Below are 18,170 nucleotides of genomic sequence, written 5' to 3'. Positions count from 1 at the left end.
GAAGGGGTAAGGGGCTGTGTGGGGCAGAATCTACATCTGACTACTCCATCTAGCCTGGGGGGTCGAGAGTGAGCGGAGGCGCCGCCGTCGCCCGCCGCCAGCGGCCGAGGGCCGCCTCGCTCGCAAAGCACCTCCCGCGCGCCGCCTGTTCACGCGCACAGCCCGTGGAGAGGCGCCGTCCTCAGCCGCGGAGTCGCCGCCGCCGCCGCCTGACGCACCGCGGCCAGCCGCTCGCCGCTGCCACCGCCTGGCTGGTTGGCGAGCGCGGAGAGGCCGACTGCACCAGCGCCTCCGCCGCCATTCCTGAGCCCCATCCCGCCCTCGCCGCCCTCGCGTGGAGCTCCACCCTCGCCCGCCCTGCCACCGCCGCCGCCGCCGCCACCGCCGCCGCCGCAGAGCAAGCGTGCCTCCATGGCGACCCAGAGGTTGGCGGCGGCGGCGGAGAGGTGCGCGTTCGTGCTCGCCGCGGCACGCAGCGCCTCCACGTCGTCTACCCGTTCGAGAATAGCCGTCCACAGCTCGTCGGGCAGCTGGGGGAATTCATCGTACGGCCGGCTGTTGGCGGCGGCAGCGGGAGCGGCGTCTTCTCCGCAGCGGCTGGCAGCGGCCTCCTCCGCCGCGAGCTGGGTGGCGGCGTCGGCCTCGAGGAAGCTCTTTGCCGCGTGCGGATCCTCGTAGTCAAAGGCGACCGCGCCGCGCCCAACAATAAAGGCGACGCGGCGCAGCTCGTCGGCGGAGAGGCTTGCAGGGTCGGGTGATAGCTCCAGCGGCGGCATCGCCGCGCCGCGGCCCGGGGAGAGCCCGTGGCTGGCGAGGGTCAGCACGTGCGCGTGCCGGCAGCCGCCTCCGAAGCGGCAGGACGCCGTCCTCACCCACTGCCGGCACCACCTCTCCGAAGTTGCGCCGCCTTCCTCCCGCAGTAGCCAGACAGACACCGCCAATCCTCGGCCGTCGTCCCTCCACAGCAAGCGCTGCAGCATGGACGCGGGGTGGTGGGCCGCAGGGTGGTGGGCCGCCGCGGCTCCTCTGCCCGCAGCTTGTCGTCGGACGCCTCGGACGCGTTTGCTGGCCGCCGCCGCGACTCAGTTTCAACCCAGGCCAGCAAACGCCGTTTCAGAATTTTTCTCAGCGTGAGCGAGACGTGGAAGAGTGCCACCGTCGGGTAGGACGGGTCGGCCCGGAGCATCAGAGTAGCCGTCGTGGTCGCGGCGAGCAGCGCCGGCCACTCCGGCGCCGCGTCGGCACCGTGGGAGCATGTCAACCTCCACTTCGCCCCCGGGGGGGGAGGCGGTGCTGTTGCAGAACGCCGCTATCTAGATTATTCATTCCGTTGGGGGTGGAGATGATGATGACTTTGGTTGACTACCAGATGACCCGGGTACCGTATGTTGTCGAGGTTCTCGAGGTGGATATCCTTTCGCCGCGTTGGGTAGCGAGGATTGGTGTGACGCGATCCACGCAGGCGTGTTTTCTGGTGGCCGACCGTCAGTGCACGGAGTTGCCCCTTCTTTCTCCGACTGCCCCGGCTAGTTCCCGAGGTCGTCGGGTGTGACCCCTTCGCCGCCCGAGACCTAGCGCGGGTGGGTTGGAGGGGGGCTCCGGGTATGTACCTCTGGAGGGCCAAAGATCGCGAGTCGATTCCGACTTGACGGCAGCACGAGGCATAGCTCCGCGCTGGTGTCCAGGCCGACGCCGAGAGGGAGTCAGCTTGCTACCTACCTGCCTGAATGGCTCCACACACACAAAGTGGTGGGGCAAGGGGGGGCGACCCTCGCATCTCCACGCCCGGGACACGGGCAGGAGCCCCACGGCATTCAAAGTGCAAGCACCGGCCCGGTGCCGTGGGTGAGCAACCTGCACCCCACTCCTACTCCTATAACACAACCCCCACAGCGTGGTCGTCTACGTGTTCAGAAACACCAGCGAGGCGAGGGTGAAGGGGTAAGGGGCTGTGTGGGGCTATCTGTGACCATCTAGCCTGGGGGGTAGCAGGAGGGGGGGGCAGAGGGTAAGATATGGGTGAGGCCAGCTACAAGTCGGACGCCCTCCCGTCGTCGGAATAATCCTCGGAGCGGTCAGCGTCCTCGTCGTCGTCCTCGGTCTGCATCGCGTCGCCAGCCGTGAACCTGAACACGGCGTCGGCCGGCGCCGAGGCGCCGGCGGCCGTCATCAGGTGCATGACTATGCGGTCGCGGTATGCCGCATCGCTTGTGCCGGACTTTCACCGGTCTAGTGTTTGGCTCACCAGGGTCGTTCGCTATTGTTTCTTGCCCCCCATTTCCGGTTCTCCTGTCCGTTTCTGTCATGGTGGGCATGAGCCTTCGCTGGGACAGGGTTTCACAGAGTCCTTGCTCCACACCCCGCCAAGGATGCAACGGCTTAGTGCGTCCAAATCACCTGGACAGGCTTTCTCATTGGTGACATCGCTGCAAAAAACTGACAAAAAACCCTGAAGCTGACCAAATTCTGAAATTGCCATATAGCTCGGACCCTCGTTGCATGTACCCAGCGAGGGTAGGTAGTATTTGACGTTCCCCTTGTCGTCCTTGAACAACACAGCTCCATCTTGGGACAGTTCTACAGTGGCCGTGCCCGGTGCTGTGTCCCAACGCACTGCGAATGTCGCGGACGACACGGTGGACAACGACGTAAAAACAAGGTCGCCCCCTGGTAGCACGACGAAAAAGAGGTTGTTGTTCCCTTCCATCACCAACGGAGGGCCGCCAGCACGCATGACATCGCCCACGTAAAGTCTCGTGTTTTGGACACGCCCGAAAGTTTGGCCGGGCCCTAGCACCTCGATAACAAATTGCGCGTTGAAGCCGGCCGCCTCCTCCTTGGTGGACACGAAAGCCGGGCATCCAATGCTCGAGTTGCTGTTTGTTCCGCAAAGGTGGCCCGGGTCGCTGACGCCGAAGGCAGAGTCTTGCGCCCGGACTGCAGTGAGCGTGTACAACCCCGCTCCCTGGCTTTCGATTTGAAACGCCGTGGCTTCTGTGATCGGGCGAGGAATTTTGACAGTTATGTCCTCGACGACAAGGTTGCCCGACGAGTCCGCGGAGGGCGAGCAGACGATTTCGCTCGACGAGTCCGCCATCCCGCACTTGTGGGGTATGGCAAATTCCTGGTTGGGGAGCGTAGTTCCGTCAGCGTACGTGCTGCGGTCGTTCAGCGCCCACGCCTGCAAGGTGAATTCCCCCCTTCTCTCGCTCGGCACGAGGGAGAAGACAAACGCGAGGAACGAGGTGCGCGTCTCCTGGTTGCTGAAACGATCCTGGAGGTACTTTCCGGTGTACTTTGCGCTCCCGTCGCATATTATGGTGTAGTCCGCAATAATTTTCTTCCAAACGCGAGGCCGCTCAATTTGTCTAATTTCGTTGCGGTTGAGCCGGCAGAACCTGTTGCTGCTCACGCTCTTGATGACAACGGTCTGCAGATCAACTGTGCTTGCAGACGCCACCCGATCTTCCTTGATCCATTGCGCTTGCATTCCGCCCAGAAGCTTCACCTCCACACTGTGGAAGGCTGCTTTAAGCAGCTGACGCTTTGTGTCGCCGGGATCAATCAGTTTGTAGATAGGTGTGATCGTGTAGTCCACAACGTCAGGGTGATCGACCACACTTGCCGCCCAGTCACTGTAATTTTCAAGGGAGCATTTCCCCAGCTCCCCGCCGTAGCATTTCACTTTCGCTTGTGAGCTCGAGCTTTCGTCAGAATTGCTTGTGTCATCCGACGCCGTGGCGGAACCTGACGCCACCCCGTATGAGAACGACAGCTCCGCCGACAATGACTCTGCCGAGGTCGCTGAAGTGGTCTCCGCAGACTTGGTCATGGTGAAGAGCCCGCCGTAGGTTGCAGACGTGATAAAGTACAAGCCGTACTTCTTCACGAACTCCTCTGCCTTCGTCGAATCGAGGACTGCCTCAAGCTCGGTGCGGGTGTTAGCAGCTAGAGCCGCGTCGTAGGCTCTCTGATCCCCGCCAGGGTGCACGGTAACCACGCCAACAACCTGCATGGAGCGAAGCTGAGCGTAAGACATCTTGCTCGAGCCGCTGGACGACGAGCTGAATGACGCTGATGCTGACGCGGACACGCCCCAGGCTGATCCTCCGACGGAAGCAGAAGCGGCGAACTGGCTCGAGAACTCTGCGATGGAGTCGCCTGAAATCGTCTTTGTCGAACTGTAGGCGGATGACGTGCTCACACCGAGGAGTGAGGCGACTCTGTCGCGATCAAAGAGATTGGCAGTCGGTTCCGTGGTGACCACGACGCCTTCCCCCGTGTCGATGTCCTCACCAAGCTGGAACTGGTAGGCAGAGATGTGGAGCAGATCTTCGTTCGAGGAGGTGTATCCGCGAAGGAATTGGTCGATGGTGAGCATCTCGCGCTTCTGCATGATGTCGCTCGAATGTTTCAAAATCGTGTTGGTGTCTGCGGCGCTCGTGTCTGGTGCGCAAGTATCTTCAGAAGTCGTCGTCGGGCCCGACGACACTTTGGGTGGAGGGGAGCTCCCATCCGAGTCGACAAACAGCTGGCACACGAATCGCTCCGTGTTGACATTGACAAAGTTGGGCGACTCCGCCGAGACGTAGCCGGTGTAGTGCACGCATGGATGGCCAGACCACGCCGTCTCACCATCGTTGCAGGCGCGGTGCTCCTCCACCTTGAAGACGGAGATGGCCCACGATTGGTTGCTCCGGCCCTCCTCGTCGGCGCTGCACGAGGATGTTGGCTCAAGCAGCGCGATGTTCTTGTGGTCCCACGCGGGTGACACCAGGGCGTCCGCCTCAGTCTGGTCGCCCTCGATGGTATTCGCCATGTGGTACGGAGTGTCAGTGAACTTGATCGCCGTCTGCGGGTAGTAGTTGAACGAGATGTCCGCGACAAAGTGCCCGTCCCTGTCGCCAGCCGTCATTTTGCCCTTGACGTCGCGCTCGTTCATGACAACGTTGAGGTTCGAGCAGAAGCCGGAGGTGGCGATGAGCCAGGCGGGGTCTTCAACCACGTCCGGCGGCTCGGGTACGACCGGCGTGGGGTTGAATGGAGCAAACAACGGCCCACGCTCAGTCGGGAGCGCCGTCGCGTCGGGCACGACAATCGAAGGGAGAAGGCTGTCAGAGCCGACGTGCGAGAAGTAGGCGAACGCCACGCCGCTCGCACTCGCCGCGATGAGGCAGATGAAGACGGTGCAGAGCACGTTGTGCCAGCAGAGCTTGGGCCACGAGAGCCAGCCGAAGGCGGAGACGGAGCCCTTCTGCGTGGTAATCGTGTTCGTCTTGGGGTTGGCCGTCGCGCCCTGAACAGGGGCGCGAGACTGGCTGTGAGCGGCGAGGGGCGAGCAGGGAAAGGAGGCCCCGCGCATATGCAGGCGGCGAGCACCGAGTTTGTGGTCGACGTCGGCGGGGCGTCGCCGACAGACGCGTCACCGGAGCCGACGCCAGCGAGGTCTTCCTCGTCGTCGAACGCGTTGCCGGAGCCGACGTCAGCGAGGTCTTCCTCGTCGAGGTCCGTTCCGAGCAGGGCCGCGAACCCGTTGGAGTCGACGCGGCCGATCGGGGTGAGGTTCTTGGTGGTCTTCTTGGAGCGGTCGATCAGGTTGGGCTCGCCCTTGCGCTCGATCTTGCGGAGCGGGGAGGGGGTCTTCCACTCGTCGATGCCCTGCGCGCGTGACGTGCGGCAGATGAGAGGTCACAGGGTCAATGTAAGTGCCCGCCTAAAGGACTCGCGTGTCCCCGCAATACCCGCGTGTGCACAGAAGGGTGCTGGGAGGTGCTCACCGCCGGGGCGGCCGTCTCCTCTGGAAACTCCTTGGTCGAATCGTTCCAGTCGGCGTCGCCCTACGCGTCGAACGCGGGATGGGGTCACAGCGAGTGGGTCGGCAGACGCCGGCGCGCAGAATGCCAGGCGCTCGCCGCCGGGGCGGGCTCCTCCTCCGGAAACTCCTTGAACGACGGCAGCGGCGCGCCGCCGGCCTCCGCCGGCTTGACGGCCGTGGCGACCTTGGTGGCCGGCTTGAGCGCCGGGTCGATCTTGATGACGCCGGTCTCGTCAAAGGAGACCTCCGCGCCAGACTCTGCCGCAGGGATGTCCTTCTTGAGGGCACCCTTGACGGCGCCGGTGGGGGCCGTCGGTGGCCCGGTCGGGCGCGTAAACTTGGACCAGAAAACAGCGGGGCTCGGCCCGTGGGCGGCGAACATGGCCTTGGCCTTGTCCGAGTCGACCGCGCCCGCGGCGGGCGCCTTTTCCGCGGCCGTTTCCTTCTTGAGGACGCCGTCCGGGCCAGACTTTGCCACGGAGATGTTGACGTTCTTGACGCCGCACGCCTGTGGGCGAGGGAGAGTACGCGCAAGCTTTCGGAGACGGGAGAGGGATGATCACGACCCTGGCGTGCGCACGCGCACCTTGGCTCCGAGGAGCGAATGCGACACCGACGCGGAGATGACGAGCGTGATGCGGCCGTCGTCAGCCGGCACGATTCCGACCTTCGCGAAGGACTTTATCGGCGACAACTCGCCCGCGACGTTGCCGCCGCCCGCGTCAATGCCGTCCTTGAGCGGGCCGGGCTCGCCCTCGGGCGGGCCGTTGCCGGTGCCGGTGCTGGCGGTGCCGGTGCCGCCGGTGCCGGTATCGATGCCATCCTTGAGCGAGACGGGCTCGGAGGGGATGCCGACGGCGTTGCCTCCGCCACCAGAGTCGATGACAGTCGTGTTGTCCGCCAGAGACGCCTGTCAGCCACAGAACGCGAGAGGATAGTCTTGCAGCGAAGGCGCAGCGTCGCGTGCGTTGCAGCGGTGCGCGTGTGCATACCAACTCCCTCAGCCACTGCAAATTAACGCACACCTGCTTGTCAGCAAGCGGCGGCGGAGGAGAGAGCTTGAGCAAGAGCTTGTCACCGGCGGCCGGCACGAACTCGAGTTTGAGCATGTTGATCGAATGAATTCCTGCAGAGAGTCCAGAAGCGGTTGAAGGTGGCGTCCCCGATGGGAGTGCAGGCCAGCGCTCGAGTGGCCCTCGCGGCTGCGGACACAGAGTGGCACTCTCTAGACGCAGTGCAGAGATGCTAGCAGGCGGGAACTTTGCTCGGGGGGGTCAATCTCAGGTCAATCTCGGCTCGTAGCAGGAAAGGCAAGCGCCTACGGGATCGCGACCATGTGAAAGACGGTAAAAAACTGCTATTGAGATGTCTGGGGAGTTTATGGGGGTATATGGGGTATATGGGGGTATATGGGGGTATATGGGGTATACAGGTATGATAAAATCTCTGGGAATCTCCCCACGGAACGATCAGTCGCGCGATCTCGAGCCCGCCCGCCACCACCCACCCAGCCCCGCAGCCCCCCCGCCTACCCGCCCCATGCCCTCGAGCCTCGCCTACACAGATAAAAAGAATCAGTACCCGCTGCACAAAAATGGTGCTGCTCAAAAGGGCATGTGCATGTTGAATGAGATGAGAGAGCGAACCAGAGAGAGGAGAGCCGCGCCTACGGGCAGCACGTCGCGGCGTGAGCGTCGAGACGAGGCCGCCGGCACGCTCTCTCGCGTCCTCGGCGCTCGGACTGGAGCCGGGCGGCGATTGGCCAGCAAGCGAGAGCGGGTCGCTCTCTTGCCAGAAGAGAGGGAGGGCGGTCGCGCGGGACAAAGGCGGGGAATGGGCAGCAGCGGACGCGTCTCGCGGCTTCCTCGGTACCTGCGAGCGGGAGTAGGCAGGCGGTGCGAGGCCCGCGAGGGGGGTACAGCAGCTCGCGCGACGAGCGAAGGCGCATCGCGTGGTGGGGGTGGTGAGGGGGCGGCGGGACCCGTGAGCAATAGGCGTCGCGGGGGTCTAGGCGTGTAGCTCGCGGCGGCATAGTCGGGCGCAATGCGGCGCGGCAAGCGCGAGCGGACGAGGAAAGTGCATGGTATGCCTCGTGTGGATGTCAGGCAAAGGCCGTCGGGGAACGTGGGGTACTATTTTCAATCAAAAAGAGCGCCTTCAGCGCTACTCTATCGAGGTCTCGGACGCCAAGCCCAGTTATATGCCAATGGCATGCGATCTAGAATCGGCTCACGCGCCTCTACTCGCATACGCTCACCCATAGAATTGTCACCGCCAGTGAGTGCGAGATAGGGCTAGCGGCTGGCGGCTAGCCCCTGAGGAGAGTGACCAGAGACACCTCACATGACCCCACACACGGTCTAGTCCGGCCTCGCGGTCGGCGGAGATTGCTAGAGGACGAGCAAGCCTGCTCCAGCCTCACGCGCTCGCCCCTGTCGTCTGTTGTGTTGTTGTGCCCTTGTTTGTTCCTCCGGCAACTTGGCTGGGGGGGGCGACAGGGGGGGAGCGCGGCCTTGAGTTATGTGTACGCCAACTCAGGGTGTGTGGCAGCCAGCTGGCTGTGTGTCTTGTGAGCTTGTTTGTGTCTGTGTGTCGTTCGAGAGAGAGATTTTTAGCAATACCAAACAACTCTAACACTCACACGTCATTTGGGGCCTGGAGCCCTGTTCACGCGCGCGCGAGACGTGCAGACAGGGTTGCCAGGTGAGAGCGAATGGCGCTTGTTGTCGTTCGTGCGTGTCGTCATCATCTGTCCCGCGTCCACCCATACCGCGTTGGTGTCCAGTCCGAGCCTGACTGTTGTTCATCTTTCTACATACATACAGGCAGGTAGGTAGGAAGGTGAAGAACAGTCAGGCTCGGACTGGACACCAGCGCGGAGCTATGCCTCGTCGTCGTCGCACGACCGAATATTTTTCTCTCCCCAAACACCGCGTTTGCTGGACCGCCAGGTATGGTGTAGGTATGGCCCAGGTATGGTGCAGGTATGGTGCAGGTAGGGTATGGTCCGAGGGGGGGGGGTGCCGTGGGGAGACAGCGGGTCAGCCGGCGGACAGGCCGGGACCTAAGGGCCCCGGGTGAGGCCTGGAGTCAACTGTCGAGGGAGGTGAGAGTCGAGCTGACTCGGCCTCTGCGAGTGGAGTCGGGCCGTGCGAACCCACAGGGGGTAGACCCGTCGCGGCGGCGGCTGGACCGCCGTGATCTACGACAAGAGGGACCGCGCCTCCCCGAGCTTGGTGAGGAGCCGGTGGAGGGGGAGGGCGAGCCGAGAACGATAGAGAGGCCGCGGATGCGGGCGCGACTCGCCGACCAGGGAGAGCCGGCCCGACCTCCCGGGGAGGGGGGGCGACGAGACACGCTGCCGCCGCCCTCGCCCGGGGAGACCCCGGCCGGGCCGTCGACGCCCTCGGAGTCGGTGGAGCCGGGAAAAGCTGGCGAAGATGAAGGGCGGCAGCGAAGGAAGCGACACCAACAACGAGGGAAACGGCCACACCGGCCGTCGCATGACGCTCGTGAGACGAGCAAGAGAGCGAATCAATCGAACCACCAGCCCGACGCTCACTACAAGTGAAGGGGAATCGGAACCCTCGCTGTGTCTGTTGACACTTCGGGTCCTACGCCGCCGGCGGAGGGCGGGCGGGGCGGCTGCCCCCGCTCGCCGCTCGATCCTGGACGAGCCCACGTTCACGCGACTGTCGGAGGTAAACCGCTCGAGATCATCTCGGGCGTGGCCGACACTCCGTCCCTTTCTTTTTATTTAGTGGTGCCACAGGTTCGGCGGCGGGCGGGGCGGCCGAGGAGGAGGAGGAGGAGGAGGAGGAGCAGGAGGAGGAGCAGGAGGAGCGGTGGACGCGGATCCTCCTTGAGGGAGCGGTTCGTGTCCTGGGGCGAGAGGAGACGAGGGAGGAGGAGGTTGCGCGGCTGGCTTTCAACGAGATGCAGCGTGAGGCTCAAGAGGCGGCGGCGGCGGCCGAGCTGCCTGCGGCGCGTGGGGCTTTGGCGAAGGTGCTGGCGAAGGAGGAGGCGTCGGTTCTCGAGGCGTGCGCGGAGTGGGATAGGAATTGGAGCGGCCCATCCTCGGCGCCATCGCGGTCGGTCGTGGCGGCTTTCGGGCGGCTCTCGGCTGAGGCGCGTGGCGCTATGGCTGACGTGCTCGCGGCGGAGTACAACTACCACTACCATTTCGGCTCGTGTCGACGGCAGGGGGTGCGGGAGAGGAGGCGGGGGGTGGTGGCTTGGGCCGAAGGGGGCTCGGGCTTGAGGCGTGGGGAGGTGGTGGTGGTGGAGGGTTGGGCTGGTGACCGGTGCTGGGAGAGGGAGGGACGAGGTCCGGGCTGGGCGGCTTCTGCTGCTCAGCGAGGACCTCGAACCCCTGCTGCGCAATGGTGGGTGGGGCGGGGTTTCCCGCCCCACCGGCCATCGGCGGGGTAGGCGCGCGGGTGGGGGGGGTTGGGATGAGGGGGAGTGGGATGGGGATGGTCTTTTCGACGAGCACCACGGTGCTCGCGGATTCGACTGTCCCCCTGATTGGGGGTCCGACGACGGCTACGGTGAGGACGACGGCTTCTGAGGAAGCCGTCGCCCGTGCCTTGCCTGTCGCGGATTTTTGTGTGAATCGTGTAAAGAAAGAAAGAAAACGGACAACCCAAGGGAGGGATGGGAGGACGGCACGCCGCCACCACACAGGGATTTTAAGGAGAGGGGCGTGTGATGCGCTAGCCGTCGCCCACCCTTGGGCGTCCGCCTCTTCCTATCTCTCTTCGCAGTCTCTCGCAGATTCTCGCTGCGACCTTCATGCCACCTCGCGGTCGCCCCCTTCTCGTCGTTCTTTCCCTTGTCTCTTCTTCTTCTGTCGCGTCGCTCGCTCTCCTCTGCTTCGTTCTGCGGCGCCGCCGCCTCCTGCCGGTCCCTTGCTCTCGCGGCTTCTTGCGCCTTTCGGCGCAGCTCCGCCCTCCTCGCTGCATATCCTGGCCCCTCGAGTCTATCGAGCTCTCCTCGAGCAAGGACGAGTCTGTGAATCGTGTTGTGCGACCGCCTCCGGCGGGAAATTCTTTTGAGCCCGCGTTTGGCTCTCCCGCTGTGGCATGTATATGTTGTTGTGCATCGCTGCCGTCGCCGCCGCCGAGGACTCCGCCAAAGCTACCTCCGCCTCCTCGGATCTCGACTGCCTCGCTGTGGGGACAGAGGCCCTGCGAGGCGCCTCGCACGACCTTCGGTGCGATGGGTGTGTGGAGAGGGCGGAGCTTGAGGCGCTCTGCGAGCAGAAGAAGGCGGCCTTCCGCACCGTCGACGACACGTTCGTGTGGGTCGAGGCGGATGCAGCAGCCGTGGAATGCGCCGGCCCAGACTGCCCGTCTGCGGTCCGCAACGAGGGCGCCGGCGACTCCGGCGACGGCGCCGGCGACTCCGGCGACGGCGCTGGCGACTCTGTCGGCGAATCGTCCGGCGCCGCCTACGCCGCTCACCGCTGGTCGAACGGCTTGCCCCTCTGGTCTGACTGGCCTCGCTGGTCTGACTGGCCTCTGTGGCGCTCCGACGCCGGCGGCCCGCTCGCCGACGCCACTGCTCCGCCGGCGCTGGATGGCCCCGAGGCGGAGGCGCGCGCGGGCTTGGACGGGATGGTGATGCAGCTCGCGCTCTTCCTGCACGTCTCGACCACCTCCAGCGAGGAGCGGGCAAGCGAGCTCTTCTCTCCGGGCGCGTCGGCCGTCCTTGCGGGCAGCTCGGTCTGCCGCTTCGTCGCTTGCCTGCTCTCGACCAGACACGTCCCACCCGACTTGCTCGTTACACGCCCCCAGGTCTGCCGTATCGTCGTCTGCCTGCTCTCGACCAGACACGTCCCACCGACTTGCTCGTTACACGCCCCCAGGTCTGCCGTATCGTCGTCTGCCTGATCTCGACCAGCCGGGCGGGCGCGGCCGAGGCACGCGACTTTGCGCTCGTCAGCATGGTCTTCTCGCTCATCGCGCTCACCGCGGCGGCTCGACTTGCAAAGGATGCGGTGGCGGCGAAGGTGTGGGACCGGCCGGTCAGCGCAGCCCTTTCGGCGGTACCGTTCGCGCTCGGGCTGCTGCCGATCGCGCCGAGGCTCACCAGCGGCGGCGTGCTGGCGGTGGCGTCGCACGTGCCCTCCGTCCTCTGCCTCGCGGCGGCGGCGCTGCTCTGCCTTGACTTTGGCGCTTGCCTCTGCACGGGCAAGATCGAGGGCCTGGCATCGGCCTCTGATTCGGGCGTCCTCCGCGACCGCGAACGGCGGCTCATCAAGACACGTCTGACGGCTCACAAAGAGAGCTGTGTGCAGGCGTGATCCACGACATCCACGACACCGCGCGCGCGCTCGAGGATACGGCGCTGCGCCGCCGCAGCCGGCGGAACGAGCTCTACTTCGGCGTGTGCTTGCCACCGCAAGGGGGGCATGTACGCCCGGCTCTCTTGTTTACGACGCAAGTCGCTGGTAGGCGTTTGCTGCCACCACAGCAGGGACGTCTCGCTCACTCTGCTCTTTGTGGCGGGCGCGTGGATGGCGCCGTACCCGTCCGCTTGCCTCGTCGCGCTCAAGCTCAGCCTCCTCGTCGTCTACTGGTGCGGCACCGAGGAGAAGCACGCAAAGTACTTGCTCCTCGGGTGGGCGGTCGCCACCGTCTTCCACCTCCTCCCCCTCCTCGACTGGCTCGGCGTCTCCAACCCGACGGAGTGGGCGGCGGCCGCGCTGCTCCCGCCCACGTTCGCCGTGACGTACAGCGCCGTCCTCAACATGCGTCTTGCGGCGCTGACCGCCTTTTGGGCCCGCGAGCTGCGCGCGGGTGCGAGCCGTGTCCGGAGCTCACCGGCGCCATGGACAGCAGCGGCGACGTGTACTGGTGGGTGCGGCCCGCCTTCTTTCGCACGCCGCCCCCGGCGGTGCTCACGCAGTTCCGCGCCGAGTGGGCCGGCTGCGCGGCCAAGGTGGGCGTGGCCGTGGTGTGCTTGGGCCTCGCGATGCGCGCGAGCCCACTGCTGCTGCAGACCGCGCTGCTGACGGCGTGGAACCAGACAAACGTCGACCTCTTCCTCGCCACGCTGACGGGCCTCGCGTGGGGCGGCCGCACGGCGCTGCGGCTTCCGGCGCAGCTGGAGGCGGTGCTGTCGAGCATGCTCGAGGTGCCCTTCTCGGCCACGCTCTCGCAGGACATGCACGCGCTCACCGTCCTCGTCCCGCCCGACTTGCCGCCGGCGCGCAGGATCCGCGTCGCAATGCCGCAGGACTTGCACGCCGCCGCAATGGAGGGTCGCAATGCCGCGTTCGCCGCCGCCGCCACTACGATCCGCTCCGCCGCCTCCCCCGCTGTCGCCTCCAATGCCGCCGCCGCCACCGCTGCCGCCGCCGCCGCCGCCGCCCTCTCCTCCTCACCAGCCGCCCTCTCCTCCTCACCAGCCACCGCGGCAGAGTGGGTGGACACGCAGAGTGACGCCGCCTCCCGCTCGCCTCGCGCCTCGCCTCGGCCGCCCCCTGCGGTGGCTGCGTTGGACGCAAGGATTGCTGCGGCGAGAGAGGCCATGGACGCACGCCACGCCTGTGACGTCAGCGTCCCCTCCTCTGGCTCAGCCGTCTGAGCCGGCCTCTTCATCCTCGTCAACGAGGAGAAGGCGGCGGCGGCGAGTCGACTCGGCCGTCTTTGCCTCTGGGTCGTCGACTCGGCTGAGCGGCGGGGGGCCGTCTGAGGCCGCAACGCCGCGGGCAAGCGGTGTTCGTCGCACCCGACCAACCGAAAAAAAAATGCGTTTTACCCTGCGAAAGACACTACTCTCCCCCTCCCGTCACTCGTCCCCCTTGGCGTGGCGCGCCTCTCCCCCAGCTCTCGGTATCGCGTACTGCACGAGGCTACCGTGGGCCCCGCCTGCGCGCTGGCCGCTGGGGGTTAAGGTAAGGTAAGGTAAGGTAAACTTCTCCACACACACGAGGTGGTGGGGCAAGGGGGGGCAACCCTCGCGTCTCCACGTCTGACGACAGGAGCCCCACGGCATTCAAAGTGCAAGGCCCAGTGCGCGTGGGTGAGCGGTGTGTGTGTGTGTGTGTGTGTGTGTGTGTGTGTGTGTGTGTGTGTGTGTGTGTGTGTGTGTGTGTGTGTGTGTGTGTGTGTGTGTGTGTGTGTGTGTGTGTGTGTGTGTGTGTGTGTGTGTGTGTGTGTGTGTCACGTCACTGCATCCTCCGCCGGTTCCTCCCGTCGCCTCTTCTTTGTTCGAATGTTTTTCAATCCATCCTTCACGAAGCCCTCCCATGTAGCTAGCGTTCTTGGCGAATGTCTCGAAATGGCCAGCAGGCGCTGTCTGCTCGCGGTCTGTGCGGGCCGCTCGTCCTCCTCGCCCTTCTTTCGTCCTCCCGTCCCTCCCCTCCACCATGGCCTTCTCGGCACTTCTTTCTCCATCCGCCTCGCCCTGCCTTTTCGCATCGTGCCGTTCGCCCTCCATTCGGTGACCTCCATGGCTGTCCGCCCCTTTTTGGGTGGCGCTCTCTGCGCCCCCGCCGTGTCCGCCCAGGTGTCGATTGCGGTTAGCATTGCTCGCATACCGGCCTCTCCTCTCGTTGCCGCTCGTTCGATGCGGTCGCGGGTGCTGAACGGTATTAATTTTGTGTCTTGCGCCTCCCTGAGCGCCTCTAGCTTCGCGCCCCCCATCGCCGCGATGGTCCGGTGGCGCTCCCATGTCCGTTTTGTCGCGCCCTTCCATTTAATTAGGTACTCCCACCGTTCGGTCGCGTCCTCTCCCGTCTCCCCCGTTCGTCGTGCCCCGTCGATTCGTTCGTACGTCCATTTGTCTTCGCCCTTTACTTGTCCATTTCGGACTCCCCTCTGTTCTGTCGACGCTTCCGCCGCAATTCGGATGGCTATTCTCTGATCACTTCTGTTCCATTCTAGCCCTGCCTCGTCCCATCGCTCGTGCCTCCCCGCAAACCATTGTGCGGTCGTCGCCTCTGGCTGTCCGTTTAACTCGCCTAGTAGCTGTTCGTAGTCCTCTTTATCTGTCTTGCCCCGCAACTCATGGACCCTCGATGCCTCAGTCCACGTCATCCATCCGTCGCCCTTCTCGTTTGTCACGTCGCTCCACCATACCAATCCGACCTCCGCGAGTCTCTTCTTGTATGTGCACCGTCGGGCGCCTCGCCTCCACATGGTCATGCTGTCTTCCCATAGTCGTGGGCCCCGCACTGTTTCCTGTTGGCCAGTCATCTCCCACAGGTCATCATCGAGGCCGTCTTTCATCTGCATCGACGTCCTCATGCCTCGTAGTCCTGCCCGATTCCGCTGTAGGTAGTATGCCTCCATTAGGTTTCCTTCATTTAGTTGCTCGTCGGGTATGAATGTCGTGTCCCATTCGAGTGGGTGTTTGCCGCGGCACCCCAGTCTCCATGCCGTCCTCGCCAGCGCATATCTCGCGACCATCCCCGCGGGTCGTCCCTCTGGTGCCGAGAGCATGTTGTCGATCGTGCTCATCCAGCTCGCCGTGGCTACCTGATACGTGTGCATGCTCCCTTCACCACCATCTTCCTCCGCCGCGTATAGGTGTGCCTTCGGGTATGCTGTTCCTGCTCCCTGTCGCTCTATCGCGTCTCGCCTCGCAACTTCGATGGCGTCGCAGTCCTCCATCGTCATGACGGTCCCTCTTGCAGCCGCTCCGACCACCCCTTCCATCGCGGCGTTCATCGCTCGTTGCATCTCGTCCGCATTTAATTGCGTGAGCGCGCCCACCATTTTCATTAGCCGCGTCGCTTCCCTTCTCGTTTTTTGTCTCGCCGGTTCCATCCCCTTCTGCCACTGGGCGGTTATCGGGGTGCCCAGGTATTTGTAGATCTCGACCGCCGCCGCTTCCACCGCCGTTTGTCTCGCCGTCTGTACGTCGTCTTCTCCCTTGCTCGTCTGTCCTCTCGCTGTCGAAGTCGCCCTCTTGATGCTGCGTGGTGCCCGTATCTGTGGAATTTCCGTCCCGTCGAGGAGTCGCATTGGCGCGCCTTCTATGTTTCGTGCGATCCCATTCTCGTATCGTACTGCCATGTACGCTGTCTTTTCTTTTCCCTTGACCTTGACCGCCATGCCACTCATCTTCATTAAGTACCAGTTCAGGTCGAATATCGCCTGTAGGTCCGCGGTGCTCTCAGTGATGAATGAGCCGTCGTCCGCGTAATATAGCTGTGGCACCCGCCCGTTTTCTCCTTTTGTGACTGCGAATCCTCTCGCGTACTTGGACACCGCCCATGTGAGAGAGGCTTGTATCTTAAGAATTCTTTCCATAAAGATCTTGACTCGGGACCGGTTTCACGATCCACTAGACCGCATGCAATGCACCTGCCTCGCTGCACATGATATAACCAACAATTTTTCTTTTTCTTTCTTTTTTGAGAGCGCCTTCGTTGTTAATAGTACAAACCCAGTGGTCACTTTCTTTTTCTTTCTTTTTCTTTTCTTTCTTTTTCTTTCTTTTATGCATTATGGCAGACGACAGTAAAAAGTGCGGCAGGGGTTTCGGTGTGGAGCCTTTCCGGTATATTTTGTATCTGGACAACACTCCGCAGGAATCTTTGTCTGCGAATATGTTTTTCTTTTTGCGCACTTACCAACAGTCGAATACGGGGCTGCGTGCAGCAGGCGCGGGCTCGGTCGTTCAATTCTTCGACTCACATGTTCACTGCTGCGGTGTGTGCCCGGGGAGGCGCGGCGGCGGGGTGGATTGAGAAGGTCTCAGAGAGACTGCAGGCGTGCAGAGGCGCGCGCTGCAGTGTCTCTGACTGGGCTGCTGGCGGAGTGTGCGCGAGACGTCGTGGTGAGGCGGAGGGCAGGCTGTTGTTGCGGGGTGCGGGCTGCATCGTTGAGCGCAGTGCGTGCACATGGTGCTGTATGATGTGTGTGCAGGCAGGCTGTCAGGCTGTGCAGCAGACTGAGCAGATGAGCGCGCGCGCGCGCGCGCGCGCGGGTGCGGGCGTGCGTGCGTGCCTTGCGTGGTGCAGAATCTGCGTCGTACTCGCGGCGCGACCTGGTACAGCCGCTTGTGAGATGCCAGAAGCAGTGTGCAGAGCCTGCACAGGGCGCAAAAAGGCGAGGTAGTGCTGGTGAGGTGTGCTGCGGCGCGCGCGTCGCGGTGTGAGTGGATATGCGGCTGGCTCTGGTGGTGCGAGGGGCGCGTGGCTGGTGCGGGCGGCGCGGGACGGCCATGGGGCGCCAGCACAGGGCTTGCGCACATGACACAGGCTTCTGGGCGCTGCTCGTGTGTTTGCGTGCGCGCGGGGACGTACGCGCAGTTTTCACGCGGTGTGCGTGGAGAAGGGCATGAGGGGCGCCGGCCGCGCGTGTATTGGCGTGTGGGAGTTCGGGTTGCCCGTAGGGCGGTCAGGTGCCCGTAAGGCGAGCCCTCCATGCGGAGGGTGGACCTTTTCGAAAGAAAAGGTACCCGACCAACCGAGTGACATGACTCACAACATGACATGAACATGAACATGAGAGAGGGAGGGGAGGGTGAGCATGTCTCTCGAAGAGTCGGAGTACTGCCTCTACTGTACGTTAGAATTTCTATTCGTTTGTATGTTACGAGGTGAAGAACACGGTCAGGCTCGGGGACTGGACACCGGCGCGGTATGGGTGGCGGGCGACAGCAGGTGGATGTGCCCCTAGAGGGTGTGGATGCTGGGTTGAACAATATCGGAGGACGCGACCCACTTCGCCACAGACGGTCCCGCGCCTCGCCGCTATGACGGGGACACACCCCGCACCGTCCGCTGTGTCCCCGTCTTTGTCCGGAGTGAAAAGTCCAACGCGCTCGTCGGTGACGGTGTCCTCCAACCTGCGCCGCGCTCGGCGAACCTCGACAGCGCTTTCGGTGGCATGCAGCTCTTTGCGACAGAAGCCTGGAGAGCAGCTCCTCTGCTGTTCACACACTCTGCACAGTTGACACAGCCTACTGTGCGGCTGCCACAGCTGTGACAGCGATGGGCTCGCCCTCACTGGCCCTCAGTCACTTGTGCTGCGGCTTGTGTGAGCGACACTGCTCGGCGAGTGCCGGCACACTGTGAGACCATGGGTGTGAGGTAAAACCACGCTACCAGCGCTTGGTCACATCAGCCCTGAGGTCATATCCTTCTCCTGGATGGAGCCGAGCAGGAGGGCTTGGCGCACAACCCCTGTTCAACTCACCCTCCACACCCCGTACCCCAGTCACTGCGAAGGTCGATCTCATGTCTTGAGCCGTTCACTCTCAGAGGTGATTCCGCGCGTCTAAACTCTAGTCCACATTGTAGTGGCTAGTGCACACATAATCCACACACACGCACACTCTCACGGCGCCACACATAGACTCGCACTAGGAGCCCGGGCGGCGCCACGGTGGGGGG

General features: G+C 63.8%; 4 protein-coding genes across 4 annotated transcripts; 1 reads left to right on the top strand and 3 right to left on the bottom strand.

Annotated features, from left to right (window-relative positions):
- Nucleotides 1-49: 49 nt before the first annotated feature.
- Nucleotides 50-1,186, bottom strand: EMIHUDRAFT_207645 (hypothetical protein; the record flags this gene model as incomplete). Its single annotated transcript, XM_005774031.1, has 3 exons — nucleotides 50-145; nucleotides 420-971; nucleotides 1,094-1,186. 3 exons carry the CDS (start codon nucleotides 1,184-1,186, stop codon nucleotides 50-52), a joined length of 741 nt encoding a protein of 246 aa, XP_005774088.1.
- Nucleotides 1,187-2,029: 843 nt separating this feature from the next.
- EMIHUDRAFT_463739 (membrane attack complex/perforin domain-containing protein) lies at nucleotides 2,030-7,084 on the bottom strand (the record flags this gene model as incomplete). Its single annotated transcript, XM_005774030.1, has 7 exons — nucleotides 6,841-7,084; nucleotides 6,402-6,725; nucleotides 6,000-6,323; nucleotides 5,778-5,837; nucleotides 5,380-5,658; nucleotides 2,615-5,296; nucleotides 2,030-2,218 (listed from the first exon to the last, which is right to left on the bottom strand). Exons 1-7 carry the CDS (start codon nucleotides 6,922-6,924, stop codon nucleotides 2,030-2,032), a joined length of 3,942 nt encoding a protein of 1,313 aa, XP_005774087.1. The 5' UTR covers nucleotides 6,925-7,084.
- A 2,171-nt stretch (nucleotides 7,085-9,255) lies between these two features.
- On the top strand, nucleotides 9,256-13,408 carry EMIHUDRAFT_450789 (hypothetical protein; the record flags this gene model as incomplete). Its single annotated transcript, XM_005774029.1, has 8 exons — nucleotides 9,256-9,327; nucleotides 9,710-10,021; nucleotides 10,942-11,175; nucleotides 11,407-11,541; nucleotides 11,685-12,084; nucleotides 12,274-12,560; nucleotides 12,638-13,082; nucleotides 13,230-13,408. The coding sequence occupies 8 exons, from the start codon at nucleotides 9,256-9,258 to the stop codon at nucleotides 13,406-13,408; spliced, it is 2,064 nt and encodes a 687-aa protein (XP_005774086.1).
- EMIHUDRAFT_435667 (hypothetical protein) lies at nucleotides 13,281-17,330 on the bottom strand (the record flags this gene model as incomplete). Its single annotated transcript, XM_005774028.1, has 2 exons — nucleotides 17,278-17,330; nucleotides 13,281-13,558 (listed from the first exon to the last, which is right to left on the bottom strand). Coding segments are annotated over exons 1-2 (306 nt in total), but the record flags the coding sequence as incomplete, so codon positions are not given.
- Nucleotides 17,331-18,170: the final 840 nt, after the last annotated feature.

This window comes from Emiliania huxleyi (assembly GCF_000372725.1).
Source record: "Emiliania huxleyi CCMP1516 unplaced genomic scaffold EMIHUscaffold_32, whole genome shotgun sequence".
Taxonomy (NCBI): Eukaryota; Haptophyta; order Isochrysidales; family Noelaerhabdaceae; genus Emiliania; species Emiliania huxleyi.
Note: the sequence above shows the minus strand (reverse complement) of the source record. Positions and strands in the feature narration are given on the sequence as shown.